The 27,602-nt window shown below is 44.2% G+C and overlaps 1 protein-coding gene across 1 annotated transcript in view; it reads right to left on the bottom strand.

The window, feature by feature from the left end:
- Positions 1 to 27,602, bottom strand: part of LOC103360510 (zinc finger, SWIM-type containing 5) — a 68,726-nt gene that overhangs the window by 13,906 nt on the left and 27,218 nt on the right. Inside the window, exons 2-4 of the mRNA XM_008286291.1 lie at positions 3,958 to 4,145; positions 2,681 to 2,849; positions 1,171 to 1,319 (exon numbers count right to left, since the gene is read on the bottom strand). Coding sequence (XP_008284513.1) covers positions 1,171 to 1,319; positions 2,681 to 2,849; positions 3,958 to 4,145 — 506 coding nt within the window. The remainder of the gene's footprint in view (positions 1 to 1,170; positions 1,320 to 2,680; positions 2,850 to 3,957; positions 4,146 to 27,602) is intronic.

Raw genomic sequence — 27,602 nt, 5'->3', positions numbered from 1 at the left:
ACAGAGGCAGGCTAGCTGTTACGCTCCAATAACAGTCTTTATGCTAAGCTAATATAAACACCTCTTATTGAATGGACAGTTTGAGTTGTATCTTGAGCTAACTGTTGGCAAGAAAGTAAAAGAGTGTAGTTCCCAAAATGCAAAGAAAAGCAATTTCAATACGACTAAAAAAAATAGAAGCAAGTGTCTAAAATCCAGATATGACACTTGTCTACTTCTAACTTGGATGAATGGACACGACCTTTTATGACTTATGGAAATACTCTTTTCATGAAGTATATGTGAGGCTAAATGTTACATTTAAGATTGTATGAAACCTTCTAAATGACACTTAAAACTGAAGAAGCAGTTTGGCCCTGAAACCGAGAGCTCTGGTTCATGTGAAAGCGATAAGTGGACTTGTTTCAGTCAGACAAAGAGCGCTAAGAAAGTGCAAAGAAAACCTCTACAGTCACTTTGAGGATTTACAAAGCTATATTTAACCATATTCAAGATCTGTTAATGCCTGGAGAAAAAAATTGAAGTTGAAGAGGGTAAAGATATTCTCAGACAGATCTTAGCCGTGATTGCCAGGACATGCAGACGCAAGTCGCTGAGGGCCTCATGAAAGACCTCATTCAGTTGTATTATGGGAAATGTCAAACGAGGTTATGAAGCTGTTGTTCAAGTCAGGTTATCCGTTTGTCTGATGTCGTGATTTTGAACTTTCTGGTTTTAATTTATTCGAAAATTTATGGAGGACCAAAACTAAATTCTTGAATAAAGAGATTTTTTTTTAATGTATTTATTTGCTGAGAACAGCTGCGGCTAAAACTGATCACCATAAAACCTAAACAACAAGATGAAAGATGCTGTTGCTGAAGTGACATTTTGTGATAATGTCCGTTTTAGGAGTCTATTCAAACTAATATTCTATTGATGAGAGAAATCTATAAAGCTTCGATCTTCCCTCTTGCTTCAGAGACAACACAACATACAGACAGGTGACAAATTAAAGGAAAACCCAACATACAGTGTCTCAGTCGGCCATGTGCTGCCAGAACAGCTTCTATGTGCCTTCTCTTGATTCTTCTCTTCTTTTTTTTTTTCTTTTGGCAGTTACTTTACCTACTCAACAAAGTAAATGACACATCTCATAAGGACACAGGCGTAAGAAGTGGTGAAGTGAACCTTAGCGAACATGGAGTTGAGCTGCTTCCCGGAGCCGTAGTACCCTCCCTGCGACAGAAACTGTTTGACTTGCTCCCTGACTTGGTCCTCATCCAAATGCCAGCAGTTGTCATCGTCAATGCTGGCGCCTGCAGTCGGGTCTGGAGCACCTGAGAACGCACACACACACACACACATGGTTCAAGGCAAGTAAACACAATCCTACAGTGCTGGAAGTGTATGAAAAAAGCAATGCATTCTACATATCAGTTGGAAACTCTGCTCCTTCCTGCACTTAATTCACATTCAAAGAAAAAATAAACAGATGGGGATCATGGGAAATGGAGTTTACTTGCAGGCTCACCTGTAAAAACAGTCCTATTCCCTCAGCTTAACACTGATGCTTCATCCAAGCTTTCATCCCCACTTTGCTTTACATGTGACCTATTGCGCACCTACGTGACATTTATGAAACGCTGCTTGACTTAGGTTAATCACGCATCGAGGGACCATAAGACCAACTTTGTTTTTCTGCTGTTTGGCTCCGAGTGTGTGTGTCTGACTAATACTACGGGGAAATGTAGATGTGCACCGAAGGGGGAAGCTGCTTTGATCTAGCAGGAAGCGAGCTGAGGAAAGCCCAGAGATGTGTTTCCAACTGGCTCGCAGAACGCCGCAGCAAACAGAAACATTCCTCCATCAAAGACGGGCTCGCGCCTTGATCAACTGAACTTCAACCCCCATGATCCCCCTTGTCAAACACAGACAGGAAGCGCAGCGCGGGGCTTCCTGGACGGGACAGCTGGAGAATGTCAACATTTCGCGGGGAGGATGAAATAGAGAAAGAGATAAAGAGTTTTGTTTGGTGAAAGGATGTGTCTAGTTTGTCGTTTCCCCGATGCAGGACTGTTGTGGTTCTACTCGCCTTTTTCATCTCAATACTTTCTCCGACCCTTTCATCTCTCCTCTCCTCTCTCCCATTTCCCCGAGTGCCATTTCTCCTGTCTCTTCCTCTCAGTGTCCCTTTCCTTTCCACACATCTCTCTCTCTCTCTCTCTCTCTCTCTCCTGCATCCATTTCATCATTCAACTCCTTTTTTTTTTTTTTTTTGCTTGCTTTCTTCAACCTACCCCTGCCAGTGGGAGGAGGTACCGACTGGAGAGTGGGAACTAAGAAATCAAACGAGCCATTTGAAGCCCGGCTTGCTGCTTCGCTGGAGTAATCAGGGGCTCTGACGTATGACAGCCTGTAGGCTAGCATGCAGCATGTTTTAAGTCTGGAGGCTTTCAAGTCTGGCCTGTCGCTGTGAAGATATCACTGCAGAGGGATGGACAGCACCTCCGCAGAGCAAGAACTTTTCAAAAACACAGAAAAGCAATGTACTTTCCAATTTGCTGCTATATTGCATTAAAAATCAGCTTCAGATGGATTTTGCGGATAGGCGAGACACCAAAGCTGCTCCAGCAAACATCTGATTCGTGTGAATTTTCACAACAAGTCCAAACATGACATGAAGAGGCTGCGGTCTCACCGTGAACCTGGTTGATCTCGGAGTTGGAGGAGAGGATCTCGTCGGCCAGTTTCTGAGCAGTGGGCAGCACCTCAGTGTGGTGGGCTGTGATCAGATACTGGACCAGCTTCTGCAGCTGATCTCTGTTCATCTGGAACAAAGTCTCTGAGATAGGCAGCCGTAGCTTCACCTGCATCAGACACACACAGAAGTTTTGGTGTGAGATATGTCAACTGCATGCATTTTAAAACTTTAAACCAGTGGCCTTTTACTTGCTAGTTAGCCTGATGGCAGGTATCTGACAATCATGCCAGCTGGAATGAAATCTTGATCTTAGGGATCCAAATACAACACCTGTTTATATTTATTTATCACCCAGTGCTTCTATACATGTTCTAGGGCAGCTTTTATGACAAACTTTGGTGAAATTATGAATATTTCTGGATATCAAAATGCTTCTGACACACCACATATCTACATACTAACAACTCGAGGAGCGTGTCAACATTCAAGGCACGAAAAGAATCATATAACAGGACATTTCCGACCTTACTGGTGTCAAAAAAAATGTTTTATTATGTAAAAAAGTCTCCCTTAAATTAAATGAAAACTTTTGGAACTATTGCTTCCATCAAGTTTTATTACATAAATATGTTTTAGCAATATACTGCATCTGAGGCAAGATTTGAAATCATAAAAAGCACCTTTTTATGCCATTTATAAACAGATTTATAAACGTCTATCCTGAAAAAACCCTCCACATTATGCACATTTACAGGTTTAAAATTGTATTTCTAGGGTGGGGTAGAACATGTTTAACACGCTTTGATGATCAGTTAACACTTCATTCATACTATACACTGCTGAAGCACATCTTTTCATCATCTCTGAAAGCGTTTGTGCTCGCTCCTGTCTCTTTAAGGCTGCCCAGCTGAAATCCCAACCCGCTCTGATTGGTCAGGGCAATAAAAATTTAAATCCCAAACTTTAAATGAGGTGTTTCAGGCAGGTGAGGAGCAGTGCTTTCTGTGTGAGAGAATAACTCTCTTTACTGTGGACTTTGTAAGTTTGCAGACCTTTTACATGCACAAAACTGCAGCTGTATGACACACAAAAGGAAAACGAAAGACAGAACAAGCATTATATGGGCTCTTAAAATAACACAAAGGGAAGCTATCACCGCTCACATTGGACGGATTCATGCTGACTGTGTTCTGGTTTGACTGAAAACAAAGCGGACGTCAGTCTAATGCCAAGGGTTCAAAGATACACTTTATGTTCTATGTTGTGGTTATTACCTGTTCGGGCTTGCGAATCCGATAAAGAGAGAGTGCCACCACATGCGCGCAGTAGAAAATGTCTCGGTTCCCGCAGCCACAGGTGACAGAAGTGATCTTGCAGCGGTCGAAGCTGATGGCCACCTTGTGGGTGACCTCTGGCTCCGACGACGTGGCAGGTTCGGTTACTGTGCCGCTGAGGTGAAATCCTGCAAAGACGGGAAGAAAGAGGAGAGGAGTGAGATCAAAACGCTTCCATTAACTGCGATTCAATGAGACCACTCGTATAATGTGCTTCGTTATGTTCGTTTTCAAGTCTTTTGACTTCATCGAAATTTTTCAGCCGCTTCCTTTGTTTAAACTTCAGTCTTTAGCTCCTTCTGTGTGGACTGTTAAGGAGGAGGAGAAAAAAAAGCACGAGGGGAGAAGAAAAGGAGCATCTGTGGTAATCTGAGCCTCTACAAACATACAGAGTGAACCTTCAGCACAAAACACACACATCTTAATGAGACTTCTCCGACGGGGCACTGTGCCATCTGATACTCTCTCTGCATGTCTCTATGCATTTGTGTGTGTGTGAGCGGTGAAAAAGGGGTTGCTAGGGTGGGATCACTTCCTGCCCTCGTGCACACACACATACTGCCCTCAGGATTGTATGGATAGTTGGCTAAATAAATAAACTCCAACTCTGCATTGCATAGTTAATCTTTAGAGCCCTCACGCACCAGGCTGACCATTTACTGTCAGCCTCTCTGGGGCTGTTGTTGAGCGTCCGTGGGCAAGCATTTCCTGCTCTTTTTGTGGTATGTCAGGCGTTGTTGGCTTTCGTTGGCCCTTACAAGTAGCCGTTGGGCCAATTTCGCACACTGGCTGGATGGATTGTGAACACCAACTACTGACTTGTTATTCCCTCTCGGGCTTGCGCATGTTGGCCATCGGCCGCGCAACAGCTGTGGTCTTTATGGTGTTCAACTGCAACTTTTAACAAAAGATTAAAACTGAATGCGCTGGCCTTTAGTGGCGCAACTTTGGAAAAGGCGACCCATTAAATCTGGGTCACATACTGAAAACACTGTCCCCGCTTCCATGACACCAAAAGGCAACTTCTCAAAGAATTCAACTAACAGAGACAACTTTGGCATAAATCTTACATATATTCTCTCTATTTTGCACAGAAAGAAGAATAAAAAAACGCTTAGAAAAGCTTCTTTTGTTGCTTTTTAAAAGGTTATCAAATTTATGTGTAACACGAGGAATCCAGTTTCTAGCGAATAAGGAAAAGAAGGACTGTGGAGTACCTCAAGGCTCTGTTATAGATTCTCTTCTATTTTGCCTCCACTTGTTAGAATAATGTCTTTTTTGACACACAAAGGTCAGGAACCACTGACAGTCTGATGTCAAAGAGCGGTTTTCTATTCATTTAATCAATGACAAGTTTAATAACTGGCATCTCCCATCATGCCTTGTGCCTCACTTTTACCTACTGAAGCACAATGGTTTCATTTTTATAATATATATCTATACATATACATTTACTTTAGCATTCCAGGTCTTGGAGAAAGTTATTTCAACCATTTTTCTTAACTGATTGCTATCATCACCAGCTACTGCACTTTGCCTTTTAAACAGTAAATAAGACCACAGCCATATTTTGAATACAGAGCAGCTCATAACTTATTTAAACTTTTATCTAATTACTTGAAGCAAAGAACGAATGAAGCCCCCTCCTTTATTTTTATCCTGGTGCCTTCCACTGCAGAGTTCCTGTTCAGCCCTGGTGCTAAATGAAATAATGTGACAAGAAAGGAAAAGACGAGGTAAAGGTGGAACAAAAAAAAACTGTCTGAGTGAAAGAATGGAAGAGTGAGGAAGCAGAGGATAAAGGCGACGCGATAGGAGGAGAAATGTGAGAGCAGAAAAGAGAATAGAGGAGGGGAGAGTGTATCTGGTCTGTCATGTCGTCTCACTGTGACAGGTCAATTATTTATGAGCTGAGGTGTGTGTGTGTGTGTGTGTGTGTGTACACATTGGATTACTGTATCTCACCAAACCATAGCAACACCGGCGCTGCTTTCACAGCTAAAAAGACGAGAGAGCGAGAGAGCCATAAAGGGAGTAAGCTAACTGGAAAGCAATGATACGGCTATTTTAGACCTGGATGGGAGAGAAAGGTTCATATCTAAACCTCTGACAAACTAACAAACACCAGCGCAACGCACACGGACACACACACACACACAGACACTTAAATTCTGGGGTATGGGCCAGCATGGTAGAGCTGCCTAATAAGCGCGTTTTAAGCCATCTCCCTGGCAAAATCCCACAATAGGCTTTTCCAAACCAAATGCTGTAAGCGCACACACACGAGGAAGCACCCCTTCACACACACACGGTGAGATCCAATCAACTGCAAACTGCTTTCACTAAGACAAAGAGAGATAAAGAGCTACAGGAGAGGGAGGGACGAGGCAGACGACAGCATGAACCCACAAACTGTCACACCCACTGACCACAGTAGATTCTGAGACGAGATGAAACTTGTGAACTCGCCACATCCTGCAAACAGACAAGCTGACACCTTCGGGTCAACAAAGAAGCTCCAAAATACAGACACAATAACTACAGCTTAGGCTCGTACCAATGCAGCAACACCACCTGACTTGTGGTAAGGACGCTGAGTTTCTGACAACTTCTGACGGATGTACAATATTTCGGGTATGAGCTCCTGTGCAGTGCCATAGTGTCATGAACTTGCATTTCATTCTCTTGGTATCTCCGGCAACAGCCCTCAGTATTTACAACGTTGGTCTATTTTCATTCTGAACTACCCACCGCAAGACAAACACATCCACATAGCTGCTGACCCTGCAGCCACCGCAGCCACGTGCATCCCACCGACCGATCTGTTGGCCGACATACTGACAACCTGGTCTAACTGGCTGCATTTCAACCGAACGCGAACCTGCTCGCAGCGGCATACCCACACACACACGCCCACAGAGCAATCTAATATTGTCAACCAACCAGCGCATCGATCGATTAACAAAAGTACAGGACGAGACGAACTGTCCGCTGAACCGAACGAGGCATCTGACTATGACAGGAAAGATAAGTGAGACACTGTGAAGGGAACAGACTGCAGAGGGACGGAGGGAAAGAGGCTGATGCATCTGCCAGTGATAGACATAAAGAGTCCTCCAAATTGTTGAAATCTCTCCCTCCCACTGAGTCTGCCTGTCCAACCAATCTTTGTGTCTCGCAGCGCAGTAATATTGTAAATGTCAGAAATGGCTTTCCATTCCTCCCCTCCGTCTCTATAATGGATATACCTGTAAAGCCAATTTGCGCTAACCACAGCTTAGCGTAAGGGAGTCCAAATTTGATCTTCCAGTGCTGAAATCATCACAGTGGAGAGCCAAAGATCAGGCAAAAATCAGGGGAGTGCATTTCTTAAAAGCATCGGGGGAACATTTGAGAGCTATCTTCCCTCCGAGCCGTCTAAATAATGTCTTGTCAGTCATCAGTCATCGCTGCACTTGTCTCCTAAACTCCGGCCTAGCATTTTGGATGAGGGTAGAAGTTTTGACGGTGGATGATATTCAGTATTAAGTCTTTTCCCACAGCTGGGAGCGCAGATCTCTCTTTCTCTCTTGGCTTTGGACTGAGGCCCCTCCTTCTTCCTCCGTCTGTGTCTGTCAGGTTAAAGCCTATTGTTGCTCCGGCCACAGGGATGAATGTGATGGTGACACTGCTGCTCTTTTCACTTTCAATCAAGTCTAAAATGGCTCAGACACAGTTCACAGTCCATCTGTCTGGCACCCCTCCCCTCTATCTTTTGCCAGTTTTCCACATAAAACCCACATCATTGCTGGCTTTAATTATCAGGCTAAGTTAGCAGTTTTTGGCATTCACACCTCGAGTCTTTTGCCACACAACACGGCCATTCCTGGCTGATTAGGTAACACTCATGTGAGTGTTTGAGTCTCTTGTGAGCGGTGGCTCATTCGTTAAAGGAATAGTCTGGCATTTTTGTTTTGGACCGAGAAGATCAATATGACTCTAATAGCTGTCTGGCAGCTTAGCTTAGCATCAAAAGTGGAAACACGAGGTCACAGCTCGAGAGACTTCAGGAAGCCACTGTTTAACCCACGAAACAAACAAGATATAATGTCTTAACCAGTGAACTTTGTGTTGCCAGGCAGATTTTGCCAACTTTGAGCTGGGGTTAGCAGTTTCCGGTCATCATGCTAAGCTAGTTACACGGATGCAGTTACGAGAGAGATATCAATCATGTCAGCTGACAATGGGCAAGACAACAAATGACTTAATTTTCTAAAATCACAAACTAATCCTTTTAATAAAGTAAGAACTGATTTCCCAAAACAAGTCATGTCTTTATCTACATGACACCAGCAGATATGTTTTTTTTTTACTAGGGTAAAATCCATGCAAAAAAGGTCTGTATGCAATCAGAAACTGCATCCAAAAAATTGCAATAAGACTAATTCAAAACCCCCAAACATGCCGGTTCACTTACCAACCTCTTTTTTTATGTGTATGCCCCAAAACAACATCCAATATGAATGGAAGGGAACCTATGATGGACCCTTGTGGTACTCCACAATTTAGTATAAGTCTTTCTTCCTGCAACTCTCTCACACAAGTTGTGTTTCTATGATGTATTTCTGTTTGTATTTTGAATGATCACATTGGAAAAAGTTAATGGAAATGGCAAATTTTTAAAAACTGCCTCAACATTTCTACATTCAACTGACACAATTTGGGAACTTTTCGAAGAAGAGTGAGTGCGGTTCATGAGAGATTGAAACAACTGTTTTGAATGAGTTCTGACGTAGCGAACATTAACCTAGCATGACTGAACAGCTGCTTTCACTTCTTTTTTTTTGTCTTCACCCCCAGACAGCATGAAACATGGCCGATCCAGGCTGACATGGAGGAATAGTTACAATTTTCCCAACTGAAAACAATTCTTGAAGATTTCTTTCAATTGCTCTTGTGCAGATCTCAAAAGTTTTGTTTGTTTTTTCTTCTTCGATAGGGTTTTTGCAGTTAGCGGTTAGAAAACAGCTGATTCTGTTTCCAGCTTCTTCTACTCTGTTGTCAAACACAGCCTCTGACGCCACCTTCCGACAACACCACGCAGTCTAATTTATTCACTCCTTTGCCACGCAGAGTGAAGATTTTTTTCACTTTTCTGCCACATTGCAAAAGTTTGCTTCAAATTCAAACGGCAATTATACGGAAACACGGCAACAGAGTGCTTGCGAGCGAGTGAGTGTCAGCGCTGAGGGAGGCAGTGTGTCTTCAGCAGATGGGGATGCAATGACACTTGATAAAAAGACGCTGCATCAGACAGTCTGCATCAGACACACACACACACACACACACACGTAAACACACATGCAAACACAGTGAACAAAACAACCTTTTCAGAGCCTGTCTGCTTTTGTTCTTAATGCCACAGTGAGCATACAGACGAAACGGTGCAAACTAGGCAGTGATACTCACAGCAGATATCGCTAATCTCTCTCTGTCTCACACACACACACACGCGCACACACACACACTTCATGCATCCTCGCGTTTTGGTTCAGCAAAACAGATGAATTTCTAACAAAGGTGAATCAGGAGTGTGGTGTGTGTGTAAACTGGGAGTGTTGCCAAGTACAACGATCTGGCCTAATCCTTTGGGAAAATCACATGGCCCTTGTGTGTGTGTGTGTGTGTCTATACTGTACATGTGTGTGCGTGTGTTTTGTCTGTTCTGATGCAGGTAAGCACGCCTGTCTTGGAAATACACACACACACTGACATTGCTAATGCTGGAAAAAAAAAAGGTGTGCGTGTGTGTGAGGTATTTGTGGGTATTAACGCTTTCATTGTGCAGGTTGTGCATCATTTAGATTCATATATCGAGCTGCGTGCATTAAAACCTCAGATATAATCCTCATTCTGATTTTGTGCGGTGAAAGAGGAGGCACAATGGATCGCGGCGGTTTCCCCACCTCTCTTGTCAAATACGAGAATTCAGGTTCTGCATTCCGCCTTTAATCTGGATTATTTTCATTTCAATCAGCATGTATAGTAACGCATGTGGGTAAGACTTTGCAAAGTGTAATGTTATTTATAGATGTGTAAGTGGGTGAAATCCGGCAGGAGAAACGATGTGTGTGAGAAAAACCACAGAAAGAGACTGGAGAGACCACCATTGTACATCTTTCTATTGTAATTAGAGACCCCCCTCCCCGCCTGCCTCTTGCTGCCATGTATATATACCCACACATGCACACTCCGCCCTCCCTCCCCGCTCTACACCATCTGTCACTCGATGGCAACCCCGCCCACACAGAAGCCAGCCAGCCAATGAGGAGGCTGAGAGCACCCCACGCTCATAGGCCATTAACCCCCAATCAGCTGGGGAGACGGAGCCGGGCGGTGAGCCAAAGTGTGCATGTACGCTCACACACACAAATATTCCACCAAAGCCTCAATGCAAGGCAGACAGACAGACAAGCTCCGCCCACCCCCTCCCACCGGACCGTAAAGTTGTGGAGGAGACCATCTTTGAATCCATTCATCTACTTTACCCACAGCGCTGTGCTTGCATTTCACACACTTTGCCAACAGCCACTCCTACATTTCGACGCCCACTCGGGATCACAGCATCCCCCCCCCCGCGCGTTTCGTAAAGCAATATGGCGAATTAAAGGAAAACCAATAGTGCGTCTTAGGTGTTGATTCCTTTCTCTCGTTTGCCGTTTTGATGACCGAAATCATCCGTAAGTGATCCAATCTGTCAAGACCACAGCATCTGATTCAACTCGGTGACCCCGTGTGGCCTACAAGGACTCATCTGCATTCATTATTTTTTCTACACCCATTGATTCATTTATCTTTATCACCATCCAGCTCCATCTACAAACCCTCACATCCCAGACCTACTCAACCCCCTTTCTGCAGGGCTGACTTTGTGCGATATTGTAAATCGGCTTCAACAGGGAGGAGAGCTGCATTCTTTGGAAGCGAAACCTCGTAAATTCAGCCTATTCGCCGCGTCACACAGAGTCACGGTGTCTGATATGGTCTGAGGTGGTAATTAGTCTGTATGGAGTCGGCGCCTTGACACACAATGAGCAAACTGGCACTTGGGTTGCTGCTTGAACAGTAGTCAGTGAGGCCGGTTTTTATCACTGTCGGTTGGTAAATAACTCTATCAGCCAACTCTAGCTTTACACAGGCGTACTGTGACTGCATGTTATCCGATATGTAGCAGAGAGTTACAGTAGAAAAATGGTAAATATACTTTCGGTTTGAAGTTCAGGATATTTTAATTGTAGGCCACATATAGACTTTGTGAACTGTCCTGCAATTTTCAATTTCATTAGTGCTGCAAATAACAATTATTTTCTGTTTTTAAGTCTTTTAAATGTCAGAAAATGGTGAAAAATGTCCATCTGTGTTTCCCAAAGCCCAACATGTTGTCCTCGAACATCCTTTTTATTCACAATCCAAAGATATTAAGTTTACGCAGTGGTGAAGCAGAAAATTTTGAAACTTAAGAAGCCAGAATCAGAGTAGTTTAACTTTTTTTGGTTAAAAAAAAGTTGATTAATTGTCAAAATTGTTGGTGATTAATCTAATAGTTGACAACAAATCGATTAACCGCTGCAGCTCTGTATTTCAATCTAAATAAATGAATGAACATGACTAAAAAAGTTCAGCGTTGATCAGAGATCGCTTGTTTAACTTTGGTTTATATCTGTCTTTATCTGGTTTCTTTTAATGAGAGTCAATTCAGTTCAGTTGTCAATAATGACTGACAGTTTCAGCTGTTTCTGATTTCACAAGTCACCTAAATAAACACGCAGTAAAAAAAAAAAAAAAAAGGAAAAAACTGGCACAATACGAATCTTTCCCTGCCACCCACAAACTCCCTGTCTCTTCACGCCAACTGTCCTCTGCTGTCTGAACATTTCTCACTCCGCTTCCTCGTTCACGTCTGCGATGACACATTGTTATTTGTAACTTCTATCAAGAAACTGCATCTCAGCAGAAATACGCCCAGTAGAAAGGGAAAAAAAAAAAAGAACTCGCTGCCACCTTTTTTTTTTCGCTCTCTAATCTCACTTCCCCCCTTTTCCAAAAGTAGCCGAGGATTCATCCTCCTCCAGCAGCCAACACATCCCTCGCAGCCTGTGGCCCTTCCCATTTCCCATCTGTTCTGACAGCTCCAAGGTTAACACAGCACCCCCCGTGCTCCCTCTCATTCACACACACAGACACCCACTTGGCCCTGTATTCAATCAGCCATCTATCTCTGCACACCAGACGTGGATATGCACGCACACACACACACACACACACACAAACACACTGAGTACACCGAATCTTTCCTCCCCTCTGCCCATCCATCTATCCATCATTCACCCATCCATCCTTCCATCCCTCCCTCCCGCAGTGTTTGCTGATGCGTAAACAGCTGATTGATTCATTTGTGATTTCCCAGCAGCCCTGTCCCAAACACACACAAGCGCACACACACACACAAAAAAATAAAAAAAATTCTTGCTAACCGCCGGGACTCATTTGTCATGATTACATTGAATTGATTCCCTGATTTGCTCCATTCTGTTGCAACGGGGGAGGAGAGAAAAAGGGGGGAAGGCAGGGACGAGAGAGAGAGAGAGGGGGGAGAGAAAAGAGGAAGAAGGAGAAAGAGGTGGGAGAGAAAAGGTTTAATCAAGTCCCTTTCAGCTGATGTGTCGCTGCGAAAACAACGAGAAAAGGGGGGGAAAAAACTGCAGATCTGACGGAGCTGACACGGGTGGAAATCAGCTGACGCGTCAGCCCCGAGTCCCACACTCGATTGAGCAAAGGGCAACAAAAAAAGGGAAAAACTGAGGAAATAGGGAGAAGAAATTCAGTGTGAGTGCTTGATATGAACTGGATTACTCTGAAAGGACGATCGCATTCAGTGAAATGCTTGACAAACAAAGATGAAGACAAAGACCAGTCGAATTCATGTGAATGAGGAAGAACACATAACGCTGAGCTTGTGAGCCCTGTTTTGACGCACATACAGGTACAAGCATCTGAGATAAAAGCTATATGGATGGATGGATGGATGGCATCCTTTCCTTGACGTGCCTGAAATTCAATCAAGGACTTCATCTGTCTAATTTGAAAGCAAACTGAAGTGGTCCAATTCAAGACTTGCATACATTCTGCCGTTAATGGAGAGTCACTTGGTCGATTCATACCATTGTGAGCATGTGCAACACTAGAATGAAGGTTATTCGGAAAAGAGAAGAAAAAAAAAAACATAAACGCTGCTTTCAGCTTTGCAGGAGAATACAGGACCAGAAACCTGAGAGCGCCGGGAGCCGAAATGTTCGCACACAAACACAAGAAATACATTGTGCGGAACACAAAGCCGAAGCTGTGCCGAGGTGAAGCCGAGTTAAAGGGCCTTGGTGCATGTGTGTCATCCACGGGAGCTGTCCTTTCTCTAGTGTGTGTGAACCCTGTTCACTCAAGGCTAAATTGGAGATAAGAAGGCTGTGTTTTTTGTTCCGGCCCGTTGTTTGCCGAGTTTTCAGTGTACAGGCGTTATTGTGCTGCGGCCTTGTCTGACCACGCTCACCAGAAACAAGCAAAAGCAATTTATCAAGCTGCAAACACTCAGAGACAGACTCATGTCACTCCCCTGCAGGTGATAAAGCCTGCATTCAGCGTCGAGCTGGAAACTTGGACTTCCAGTTCTGTAGCTTCTCTTTCTGTGGGTAACACTTCAGGCAAGCATTGTGATGCTGAATCCCTGGAGGAAGCTACAAACCGATTGCACATGGATGTCATTGTCAATGGAAATCTGCTATATAAGGTATGAGAGAAGATGCAAAGCAGCCTCAAATAGCGCAACAACTGGGAGTTGAGAAAATTTGTACTTTATGTAAATGCCCCACAGCCCACTGGGCGACACCTCACGCAAGACAATGGCACTTGTGTTAATTCCCACAGAAAATGAATGCACCAAAGTGTCCTATCACCCAATCAGAGCGGAATATGTAAATAAGACGCTCCGTGCGAACCGCAGTGGAAACATGCCCGAAGGCTACGAAATCAGTGAAACAGCCTGCCTCTCTGTATTTGCTACGGTATTAAATATTTGTCAGTGTGATTAGTGCATTGCTGGTTAGTATCGTCATGGCAATACACTGTTTTTCAGTTGGCAGGCGGCTGCTCAAAATTCTACAAAATGCTAAATGTTAGTAGGTTAATAGGTAACAGTCACATTGTGCCCAATTAGCAAACAGATCAGTGTGTGTGAACACCACGAAACACGCCACAGGACAGTGTGTGAAATGTATGTTCACATTATCATAAAGAACCAGCTTCAATCGGCACAAGACAACCAATGAGCTTCTCGTCTTTTTAGAAAGTTGCTGTTGATGTTCTTGATCATCTGCCAGACAGCTGCATGAGTTACTGATGACAAGAAATGGCACGAACCAGTTAAAAGTTGTAAAAAATTACATTTAAAAGAAATGGTAAGCAGCAAGCTGACGTTCCTGCCTGGTTGACAAACGCACGACCAGACAGAGTTAGCTTTCATTAGCTCAGATTAACTAGTTATCAATTAACTTTTCAACCTCTAAGTCATATGTTTGTTGTCATTAGCCTGGTTTCCACTTTGTATTTTTGTGTTGCATTAGAAAAAGTTAGTGGAAGCAGTGAAATAAATAAGAAACATATCTACAATTTTACACAATAAGTTGTTAGACTTGTACGAGGTGATACGTTTTGTGTATCTTTGGGTTTTTGATGTAGCTAATGTGGAAAATAGAAGCACAGAATAGTACGTGGAAAATGTTCAAATGATTAGCTGAAGAAAGTCAAGTCTTGCACAGTCAGACCTTCGTCTAGCAGTGACACAGCGCTGTGTAGAATCCTCTGACTGCACCTCATGATTGTTCTGCTATAGAAGATTTAAAAAAGCTCTCGTGTGTTTGCATTTCTTCAAACCAATCACAGTCTTGATCAGTGGTAAAAATCAGAATGCACCGACAGTGTTCGCTCAAAACAGTGACGGGGAAATTGTTTTGGTGACACATTTGAATGCAAGGAGCTCAGCGCTGCCATTAAAATGAACAATTCTCAAAAAACTAATAAAAAAACAGCAGGGCTGCTTTATTGCACAATCCAAATCCTCTGCAAAACTTGACATTTTCAGTGTGTAGGTGGCTGCCAGGAGGTTGTTGTTGTTGTTTTCTGCAGTGAAGCGGGTTGGTAGCAAGGGGATAGCGGAAGGGGAGGAGGAAGTCGTGTGAGATGTGTGGCCAATGGCAGGCTCGTAACTGCAATCTCCATCCGGTGACTCAGACCGAGGAGACGTTAATGCACTACAAGAGACGTGTCATTGAACCTGACTGCCACAGCAGTGAAGGCAGATTCGATGTTACCATGACAAAGGCATAATTTCGGCTAAAACCTTGCAATTAAGCTGCAGCGACAGTTTGTATCGCTACCACCACTCACGCTCTCTGTCTACCTTATCTGTGTTTTCTCCTTTGCCGCAAATTTTGTTTTAAATTGCATATTTTTGTACAACTTTAACGCAAAGCACTTTCGCTGTTACTGTCAGAACTGGAGGCCAAAAGTGGGGAAAGTGTTGACAACACACTGAAAATACCCCCAAATGTCAGCGTATCGCTACCTTTCCTCCTCGCTGTAGAAGACAAAACCATAATACGATAAGGACACCAACAAGACACACCAACATTTAAACTAATAAAAGGATCCGACAGCTGTAAAAGGTCACTGCACTGGATTTACCCTCCAATTAGCTCACCAAGACATGCACACATATATACTCATTTACACATGCAGTGCTGCTTTTTTTTTGAGTCTAACCACCCATACACATGACAGCATACAACACATGATATCTGCAACATGCATAGATCCTTGCCTGCAGCGTTTGGAAAGCATGTGTGCATCCTGGTTATCTTAGTTTCTGAAAATGTGTGTGAGAGTGCGTCCACATGCATCTGTGTGAGCCATGCATGCAAAGTTAATGCGGTTATGCACACACACATGCACGTTTACACACATGGATTTCCTGCCTGTGTTTACGTATGCCAAGCCTGTTGTCTCCGTCTCTCTCCCTCTGTTGCTCTTTTGTCTGTTCTCTCTCTGCCTCTCTCGCACTTTGCCCTTTTCCTAAACCAGCCGTGGCCTTAGCCATGGTTTTTGTTTAATATGGCGGCATGCAAAGCAAAGGCACAACCATCTGCCGTATGCATGCAGCCGCTGTCTTAGGAACAACAAGGGCTGGCATCACAATGCCTCCTTAGTTGGTGTGTGTGTGTGTGTGTGTGTGTGTGCATGCATGTGTGTTTGTTCTTCAAGCGCAGTCTGCAGGGCAAGATAAGTATGCATTTAAGAGGCTTATATTTCATTTCAGGAACTGAAGGAGACAAAATGGCTCCATTCTGAGTTGGCGGACACAACACAAGGAATGGCGAGGTAGCAACAAAAACAGAAAAGAAGGAAAAAGGCTCACTGTGATGCCGTTTGTGTACGCACACACAGAGGAAGGAGGCACAAAGCCGAGCATTTGTAGCTTGTGCACAAACACAATCGAGCACAAAGCCGAACATTTGAAATACAAATCCAGCTTTATTAATCACTGGTTTTTGTTTACTGTACAGCTAAAAGCCAATATCTGATGAAAGCTGCCAGATGACTGTCTGAAGACTGAGCAAAAGTAACTTTTAGAAGAAGTGAATGTTGACCCCGGCTTGTCAAGCACACGCCACACTCTCATGGAGCTTCTGAAGCAAAGTGGGAGGCATGAGCACATAAAATTAGCAAAACGACACACAGTATGAATAATTGAAGAACTTTTTTGATGTTTTGCGGTGACTAAAAGTGGCTTCAGTACAGTGTGTCAACAGTACTTCATGGCAGAAGCAGCTGTGTTTCAGCTTTATTTCTGACAAACAAAGGTGCAAAAACACTTTCAGACTCGCCGCTCATTTGCAGGCAGTAACCTCAGTTAATTTTAGATGTTAAGACTTAGCGAATGTGAATCACTGTTTGGTTTCTCAGCAAGAGCATGGAAATGAAAATAAGCGCTGTTGGTTTACTGGATAATCTGGTTGCACGTTTACCATAGTAACAGCTCGTCCCGCTGAGGTTCATATTGAACAAAAGAAATTTCAGACGTGGACTCAGTTCAATCCCTGCTGGCGTTCTACGTCTCTGCAAATCTGAAAATAAATGCTGATTGCAGTTTTCATGTGATGTTTTGGTTCCGCAAGATATTCTCTCTCCAGTACTTTCTGGGAAAATTTTTTTTGTCTAATTCAAAGGTCATGACATTTGTGGTTTTGTTGGACCGTCTGCATGTCTGTGTTTAGAAACCTTTCCACCCCCTGATTAGCCTCCACCCCTACAGAGCTGATCACTGCTCGCCTTGCACAATCATGCATGAAACATGAATAATGAAATATAATGAAAACAGCTTGCAAGCCAATATACAAGCTGACGACTCACACATGCCCCCTCTCTCCATCTCACACACTCGTACACAATGGCTCTGCAAGGGTGAAACTCTCATTTATCCATTAGCTGAAAAGCAATCACAGATTTGCACAGACACACGCACTCACAGAGGGGTGGGGTGGGAGGATGGGGTGGAGGGGGGACTTCTGGTTGACTTCATCAAGCTCTCATCAAGCCAAGCCACCATATGGGGATGGGGCCAAAAACAGAGGGGGACTGGATTGTGTGTGTGCATGTGTGTGTATTACAGAGACCACCCCCCATCCGCAAATGCAACACCAACACAAAGGAAGCATGCATCACCAAATCAGCTTTGTCTTGCATGCATTATGACGCTACTGCTGCCCCATTAAGAAGACCCCCCCAACACACACACACACACACACACACACACACACACACACACACAGCCTGAAGGTGTGCTCAGCTAAAACAGCTGAAGCAAGGCAAAGTGGAGGGCCAGACACCCTCATTAATACCTCCTCCTCCTTCCTACGCACATTTTTCCTGCATCGTGCCCCTATTTCTCTTTCGTTTTCAGCCTCCTCTTCCTCCCCTTCCTCTCTCTCTCTCATGACACCCTGAAAATCCGAAGAATCCCACCTCCCCGCACCCTCTGTCGCCTCCCAGCACACACACACCGTGCACCGAGGCCAGCCTGCTGACGTAGGCAAACAGTCACATACATTGAATTTTAATCTGGGTGTGACCTGCTTTTTCTTGGCTTCCCTCCCTTACTGGCTGCCCCCATAGAGTCAGCCTTTCACAGGCGAGCACACCCCCTTCTCCCCCCAAGCGCCGCCCACCCCGACACCCCTTCTGAGGCCCAGGCAGTAGGCCTCGAGGCTGGGGCCTCGCTTGCCATTGTTAGCCCACAATGGGTGAGAGGCGGCTGGCAGGCAGGCAGCAGCCAGGAGGCCCTGTGGAGGAAGCCGGGGGAGAGAGAGAGGAGAGCAGCTACTGAAGGGGGGAGGACACAGGGAAGGGAGTCATCTTCACCGCATAAGCAAATACGTATGATAAACCTAATTACTGAAATGAACGCGAGATGAAAGGCGAGGAGAAGAGTGGAAATTAAGTACCATAAACAGAATTCACCATATCAGAGGAACACAATATAACTGAGAAGAGGAGGGGGGACAGCTTAACAAACTGAAAAGGGCTGCGTGAATGATGCAAGCTCTGCTCACAAAGCCACTACAGCATTATACTGGACACAGGCTGTCTACTCCATTGAAGCTGCCATCTAAAGCTGGGATCAAGCTTAACAAAGTGAGCTTTATTCTCCAGTGGAGGTTCATTTATTTATTTCAAATAGCAGCATCTGTCACTGCAGCCAGGCCTCATCACAGAGGTTTACAGTAAGGTCGTGTTCAGACCCACATTAGCAGTGTGTTAAATAAATCAGCGTCATTTCCAGAGACCACAACCTGCGCTCTAAACAGCGGGGGTCTCAACACTGCGCTGTCTGACAAAAACACTGAACTGGATTCAACTTTTGCTGCAGTGCAATCTAATAAGGGCTCCATCAACCGAATACATTTGTGTTTGTACCGTGTAGCGTGAGCTGCAACGTCTGCTGACGGGACAAAATAATCACTCCTGTGAACTTGCAAGAGCTGACAAATCTTGTCTGTAGACTTCATGGATATGATTCCTCCCTACTCTGTTACCTGTAGCAACGTGAATGCCATGGTATTTTGGATCTGAACAGCAAGAAGGTTTAGAAATATGCACAAGAAAACCAACTGGGCAGATACAGTATGTAACTGATGCGGCTGCACCAGATTCCTGCAACTCTTTACTATTTAACACTCCTGAAAAACCCACAGGCAGGTTTGAAAGGCAAGTCATCGCTCTCTCTTTGCAAAAAGGCAAAAATGAACCATTTATCAGAGCCATAAACGAAGGAGTTTCAACTTACCAACGATCTTTGAACGACTCATCTGTGACGTGCTGTTCCTTGGAAAAACTTAAACTTAAAATCCTGATATTGCATCACAATCCTTTAATTCTACATGTTCCATTAAATATTAATAATTAAACTACTCTCTCTAACCAGAGTCTGTAAAAAACTAAACCTTCAGTGCTCCTGAAGCTTGAAGCCATGAACGACTAAGTCACCTGACAAAAACTGAAACAAATACTTTATGATCACAAAAGACATTTTTGAGTTCCTTCCACTTCTAGTCATGGCCGTGCGGATTCCACAGCGTTGAAACACGGCATAATGCATTTAAAAAGGAGGCCACAGTTAGTAAAAATGTGACAGGAGCAAGAAAACGCCCAGAAACTGCTCGGAGCTAACACCTAACTACTACTTTTGTTTAAGTAGCTGTTAAAATCATCCTCAGAAGCAGGATATTCTTTATCACGTTGTTCCAGCTTGTAGTTGAGAGTAAAAAAAAAAAACAACCTCAATACCTGTCTGCTGTGTGTTGTAGACACAGCTGCCCACAGTTGTAGCCTGGCGAATGCGGCATATTCAGAAGCTTGCCATTATTTAAAATGAGGTTGAAGAAGGTTTGGTGGCACAGCAAGAGTTTCCAATGAATGAGGCCTGATTTGACATGAATTGAAAGAGCAGTGACGACCACAATTGACAAAAGCTACCGCTGAGGTTTCGACAGCAGTTTATGAAACACTGAGCTGCAGTCTGAGAAGCCGCTAACACGAGTTTGCGACGCTCAGTCAATAACGCGTTGAATGAAGGAGTGACGCACAAGGTAACTCCTACAGGCGACTGTGTGTTGCTGCTTTAGATCATCTTGTTGTCAAACCACAGGCCGTGTTTGAATGGAAAATAAGCACGCGCACACACACACACACAAGCAATCATCCAATAATGTCAACTGTCACACATACAAGCATGCAGCTCTACACACACACACACACACACACACAACAGTGGCGATCCAATAATGTCAGCTGTCATGTACATAACCACACACAGGCATGCGTGTGCGTGAACACACAGGCAAGTCGTGGGAACAATCATCTGATAATGTCAACTGTCACACAAGGACACACACAACGCATGCGCATGCACACACACACACACACACACACACACACACACACAGCGTCAGAACAAAGGAGGGGAGGCTGGTAAACAACGCTCCACAATGCTCTCTGGCAGAGACTTGAGTTTACAAAAGAAAAAGGTTTCCAATCGCTAGACATTCATTCACTCACTCACACACATGGCCGGGGCGAGGGAGGCCTTTAAGACGTGCACCAGGAGACGCACAATGCCAGGCACACCATTCTCTCACTTACTCCATTCAGTCATTCAATCGCTCTTTTTCTTCTTGTTCTTCTTTTTCCGTGAATGCGCTTTAAAATAAACCCTGAATGTATTTTTTTTTTTACTTCTACCCTCTGCCCCTTTATTACGAGGGTCATTTTTCTCCGAGTTGATAATATATAGGGCAGATAGGAGGGATCGGGCTGCACTCGTTGGCCTGGCTCAGTATGGCACCGCACACACACACACACACAAAAGTCGCACACAAATCACAGGCCATCACAATAGGCTGGATTCACACAGTGCTGGGACGGCTTAAGATTGAACCAACAGTGATGCAAGCCCTCCAATCCCTTCTGCATGGACAATGAAAGGCCAGTAACAACAACCCCGGGGCTAAAGTTGTGTGCGAGTGTGCGTGAGAATGTACTGTATATACAGTATACGTGTCAGCATGTGCGCCGCTGGTATGCAGGGCTCAAAAACCGAAGCTCAAACAAATGACTCATGTTTCACAAATCAATATTTTTTTTTTATCGATATCAAAAAGAACAAATATTAAAGGACATCTGAGAATGAGGAGCTTAAACCTGTAGGAACCACTCTGAAGCTTTGGATTAAAGCTGCAACGAAAGACAAAAACGCAACTACAACCTTCTGATTTGAGTCCAACCCGGCCACCTTTCTTACGGTGTTCAGTTGTCAAGGGAATGAAGCACTGGTATTTGTCAGTCATTCTCTTCTTCCTGGTATTTTCCCTCTGGCACTGAAAACAGCTATTGTGAAACTTCTTAAAGAAAAGCATCCCGGACCTGCATTCTTTTACGCTTCAGTTATTTCTTTCAGCCAAATCACTGACGAACTAGTCTCTGAACGACCGAGGCCGAGCCGCGTACCTGACTTTGGTGCAGCTCATTTCGTTCGTTACTTTCGGTGAATGGAGTGTAATGAGGCTGTATTCAGATCTCCTCTTTGGAGGCTTCCAGAGGAGCTGCCGCATGACCTCCGTCCAGAATATCTGTTTATTTCAGACATGAATACGTTCCGGTTGATTGGGCATAAAAAATAAACAGAATTCAGGTGTAAATGCCGCTGTGGCGCCGTCAAACCTAACAACATATTCAGCCAAACCAAGGCAGGGAACTGGCCTCTTAATGATAGAGAAATGGATGTCAATACTTCCTGATGTTGGCAAGAAAACAGAATACCTATGGGTGTTGAAGTCGAGACTTGTTTAATGGCAAAATGTACATTCTGTTTGTGCCCTTGTTGGATACTTGTAAATGTAAATGGCAGTGTTAATGGTTTCCAACTGGAGAATGATGGTAAACTCTGGCAGGGCTGATTAGCAAAAAGTTCCAAAACTTTTCATGTTTACATGGATTTTAAACGAACTAAAGTGGAGACTTTCAGCTTTAATTCAAGAACTTTGTTAAAATATATTGAATTAACTGTTCCATTTTGTTATAATTCCTCTACTGTAATTGGACAATTGAGTAATGAGCAGTTTCATGGCCATGTTTCCATGTTATTCCAGAGCAAATAAGGAGATAAAAGAGTGTTGAATTTACATTTTCTAGCTGTTACATGCAGTCCAAAGTGTAATCCATGCAAGTGAAGGAGGTCATCATTAGGCTGAAAACACAAAACACAAACAGGAGTGACCACCTCAGCAGTTTGGTCAATTTTTAAAAACAAGGAATGCGATGGCAAACTCAGCAACACCACGAGACCAGGAAGACGACTGAAGTGGATGATGGCAGATTTATTTTCTTGGTCAAGAAAAAGCCCTTAACAACATCTTGCCAAGTCAAGAACGCTCTCAAGGAGGCCGGCGTATTATTGTCAAAGTGTATGCTCAAGAGACGTCTTTATTAATGTAAATGCAGAGGATTTACCTCAAGATGAAGAGCAACCGGAGCACTCAAGAGCAGAGACGCCAAATCAGACCTTAATAGAAAACATCTAAGAAGGCTTGCTCAGTCCTGGAACACGACACTTTGAATAAACCAAATGAACTTGAACCAGAATACCGAGAAGAGGTCGGAGAAAGAAAGCACCGGTCCACGATCCTGAACATCATCGTGGGGAGGCGGTGTGATGCTGTGGGCATACATGGCTGCCAGTGGATCTGGGTCACCGGTGTTTATTGATGGCGTGGCTGCTGATAACAGAAGCAGCATGAATTCTGGAGTGTACGGAGCTACACTTTCTGCTCAGATTCAGTAAAATGCTGCGAAGCTGACAAGAAGTACAAACGGATAATGACCCAAAGGCAATGCAGGAGCTTCCTAATGCAGAGAAATAAAACGCTTTCAAACGGCTGAGTCAGCCACCTGACCCCAACCTGGCCGAACATGTTTTCCCTCACTGGAGACAAAACTGAGAGCAGAAGGATCCACAAACCAGCAGGAACTGAAGGCGGCTGCAAGGAAGCATTTAAAGGAAGGAGGCTGCATTCGGTGACGTACAAGGGGTCCAGATTTTCATCGATTTTCTAAACTCCTAAACAGTTTATTAAACCCTCTGAATTAAAGCCGTCGCATCTTGGTTGCTTGATTTCAGATCCGCCGTGGTCGTGCACAGAGGCAAAAACTACGATTTTCGATGGATTCTACCACATCCGGCTCCCGCGGGTCCCCTCATCCAGTCGAGATGAAGTGCTCAAAACAGTTAGCGGAGACGGAGAACACTTTTAATTGCATGGATGTGCATGAAATAGTTGAACATCTTGTTTTCTAAAACCACCGTGGCAGTTTGCTGTTGCGGTTGACCAACGTCTCACCATGCCAGCTGGTTTCGCTTTTTTAGGCCACAATGTGAATGCAGCATGACTCCTCCTCATCTCATTTGGTCTGTTTCTCTCTCTCACACACACACACACACGCTACTTCTGATTTTTCTTTTTCTTCCTCGCCAATTCTCTCCCATTCAATCTCCTGTCTCTCTTCTGCTGTGGGTTTTCCCTCTGCAGCCGTCTATCCCTGTTTGTCCGTCTCCGTCGCACACACACAAGCTATCACACACACAATGAGGGCCTGATTAATAAGTGTGTCTCTCCCTTGTTTCCGGAAAGTGTTAGAACAGGGAAGGCCATCTGAAAGGCACTTCAACCCAAATTATGTAGATTTAAAAACAGCTTTGGACACATGAGGCAGCAGGAGGTGGGACGGCGGAGGGGGCTGCAGGGTTGCACTCCGCTCATGAATATTGATGAACAGACACTTTAAACATATCCTCTCATGGGTCGCCACATGGGGAGAAGCAGCCAATCAACTTCTTTTGAGACGCTTTCTTATTGCCACAGGAGTTCAAGTCTGTGAAGTTTTTTTTTTTTGGCGTGACTATTGAAATGACACCGCCGAAAGAATTAAAACAACTGTTGAATGAAAAGGATTTCAGAATATGACGGTTGCATAACAGTAAAGATGTACCTGTCTGGCACAAACAAACGCTAACAAAGGACCGGTTTCTTTTAAAAAAAAAAATCAATCCGATGTGTGCAACAAAAACCTTTTGTGCAACGTGCCGAGTTCTGACTTCTGACTGAAGTTTCCAAGTTCAGGAATTTGGTCACGTTAGCATTGAAATGGCAACAACATGAGACAAAAAACATGTGTTAGCGTCCAAGCTCCCAGTTATCAAGTTAGACTTCTTGTCTCTGAATAGCTCCTTATTAAATAAAATGATGTCCAAGCCCTAATAATAAAATGCCACGGAGAAAAATGCTGCAGCACAGACAAAATACAAAGAAGCTCTGACAGTTATTGTGTCTGACAAGCACTAGCATGCTCCAGGATTGCTACCGAGTTAGCTGTTACCTGCCAAATACAATTGATACCAACTAGCGCTGCAGGTAGTCCCAGGTGATCACCGGGCTTCTAGAACCACACGCTTTGCACAGACAAAACCATCGCTGTGCAACTTCCTGCTGAGGCCAAGCTTCAACCAACACTAGGAAGAAGAATGCTATTTCTAAAAGGTTTTCCACAAAGAAAAAAAACAAAACACTGCTGTTCCAGGGAGAGGGCAAGAAGCGATGGGATGTGCAAATAAAGGCGAAAGCTGTTGGATAGTTTCTCCCTTTCTTGGGTCCAAAAAAAGAGAGATCGAGATAGAAGATCAAATCCTGCATACTTTTCCACGGCCACACATCTGGCCAAAAAACTGCAACTGATTGGTCAGTTTTGGGAAATCACAAAACTGTTGGATGCAGGCACTGGAGTAAAGTTTTAGACTCCGACACTCCAAAAAGCACTTCATTTAAAGCGTGCTAACATCTTTACAGCTATGCTCAGTGGCAACAAACCCATTTAGAAAAAAGTGCAGTCCAACTTGGCAACTGAAACCAAGGTCTGGTAACTGATCATTCTTCATTTCTAGCTCCTTGTATTACAACCGAATACAAACGTGGAAGTCACACGCGAGACGCAAGAACAGCAGCAGTCCGGATCCGACCACAGCTGCGCCCCTTCACCTCGGCGGTGTAACAACAGATGAAAACCAGAGTTACTGCGCGTCCAAAGTCAAACACCAGTGGCTATTAAGTAGGTGATTACACGCAGCAGCATTTAATTTCTAATTCTCTCTATTGGTCCACTTGTGTTTCTAGTTTTCTTTCCACACCAAGGTCACTGCCACAAAAGACAAACACACACAAACACGCACACACACACACACACACACACAAAGGGGACAAGGCAGGGAGAGCAAGTGAAAGACTCTTCACAACAATGTGTGTCGTGGGCTGAATACAGAGCATAGCGCAAAACAAAAGCATGAGCGACAGCCAGCTGGCTTGGCACCACTTGGCACGGGACAGGCCCGCTTGTCCTTGGCATGACAATGAAACGTATACACACACACACACACACACACGGACGGACGCGAAAACACACACGGATACAGAAACACACCATTCCTCCCTCTCTCTTCTCAGGTATAAAGAAAAGTGCAGCCAAAGAGAGGCTCGGCAGTTAAAACGAGTTGTGTTCATCAGATCCCGGTGAAAAGAGGCAGAGCCGGGCTACAAAACAGAAACACAACAGGATCCTCTTTTCATCTTGGACACAAGAGTGGGGATAAGAAACACAGAGGAACTTGAATGAGACTCAGCTGGCGGCTGTGGAGGGAGCTGGACCAATATTTGGGAAAGGCTTTTTTACCTCAAGTGCGGTGCTGGGTAGGGAGTGTGAATGGGCGCAGAGAGCTGATTTGAACTTGTGAGTCAAGGCCCTGGCAAGTTCCAGCTTCATGACGGACGAGCGTGGTGGATAAAATCAATCAGAAAAAAAAACGCTTTGCTGTGATCTCAATCCATTATCGGACAAATCTTTGTTTCGCTATTTCCCCGTGAAAATCGGTTAGCTAATAAGGAACACATGTCGGCGCCACCTGCCACAACTTAAGACTTCCAGCCTCCTGAAAAGCAGGTGAAGCAACATTAGTGGTCATTTATTCTAAGCAAAACCATATTCTGTGTGATGAGCAGCTGATTAGAAGTGCTGGCCGCAGATCAGAAGACAATCATCAGCAAGGAGGCATCGACAATCAGCTCCACAAAGTCTCGGCGGTGGTGCCGAGTCCCTGCACCAGCTGCAATTACGCAGTTGAGAAAACCTGCGTAAAAGAGATTGTAAACAGAGAAGAAAAAAAAACACAAAATCCCCTTCAGTTTTTCAATTCTTCATGTAACTGTATCAGAGGGACTAAAACCTACTCAGCTGTAAAACATTAGACAAACACATTTGGCTGCCATGTCCGGCGACAGTTTGATTAAAAGCCAATCTGTCAGAAATCTGTGTTTATATCCGATATTAACAGCCACACTCGACAGTGGGCCGTAAAGCTGGCCATCATAGAGAAGAGGGGAGGCGTGATATCGTTTAAATACAGGGGCACAAATTTACAGACGGTGTCTCCTGGAAGGCAATCACGCAGTTGTTTTCGTGCCAAGAATTTATAAAAAAAAAAAAGGAGAGGCTTTGATTATCCATCAAAGAAAACATGAAACACTTTCCAATATACTGATGAGGATATTTCGCAATTCTACCGTGTGTTACGAAATCGCCAGAGGATCAATACGGGAAAGGAGCGAACAGGTTTCGGTTAATGTCAGCGCTCAAAGCATCTATATTTAAGCAATTTACACCAACATCTGTATTCGGCAGATGTTGCCAGATGGCTTTGTTAGCATCGTCTGCGCACACAGGCACCCTAAAGCAATAGAGTATTACACGTTTATGATTCACAAAGGTTTCTTGGGGGACGGCGAGTTTATCAAAGCATTAATTATCGAGCGAAATACGAAGTACGTGCTCTTCCTCCTTCCCTCCAAAAGCTCTCCAAGAATGAGCCGGAGGGGAGTTTTGACCATACTTCTCATACCAGAACCATGCACTCAGACAGGACACTGCAGCAGACACACAAAAAATAAAATGAAAAAAAAAAACTATCTCGCACACTGCCTGCCCCGTTTTTCACTCGCACTAAATACTGTTATTATCCATATGGCTTACTGAACAGTAGTCATTGTACAGAAAACAGCTTAACGTTTGTCCCGGTGACTCAGATGTCATTCAGTGTACATATCCCCTAATCAACACTCGGCACGCTCGCAGTGTGTGAGTTTAAGCAAAGTATTGATGCTGACGCAACCGTTCTTTAGCTGCACACGGTGAGGTCGCCCATCTGAAGCCGTGCTGTTGTTTTTGCAGCAGCTTACGTTGATAATTAATTTCTGAGTCACTCTGAGGGGATTGAGAAAGCCCGGCCATACACTAGGTGCCATTGTGAAACATCGTCTATAGCTTAAGGCTAAATGTAGCTACCT

This window comes from Stegastes partitus, unplaced genomic scaffold (assembly GCF_000690725.1).
Source record: "Stegastes partitus isolate 25-593 unplaced genomic scaffold, Stegastes_partitus-1.0.2 Scaffold447, whole genome shotgun sequence".
Lineage (NCBI taxonomy): Eukaryota > Metazoa > Chordata > Actinopteri > Pomacentridae > Stegastes > Stegastes partitus.
This window is presented reverse-complemented; position numbering and strand designations above follow the sequence as displayed.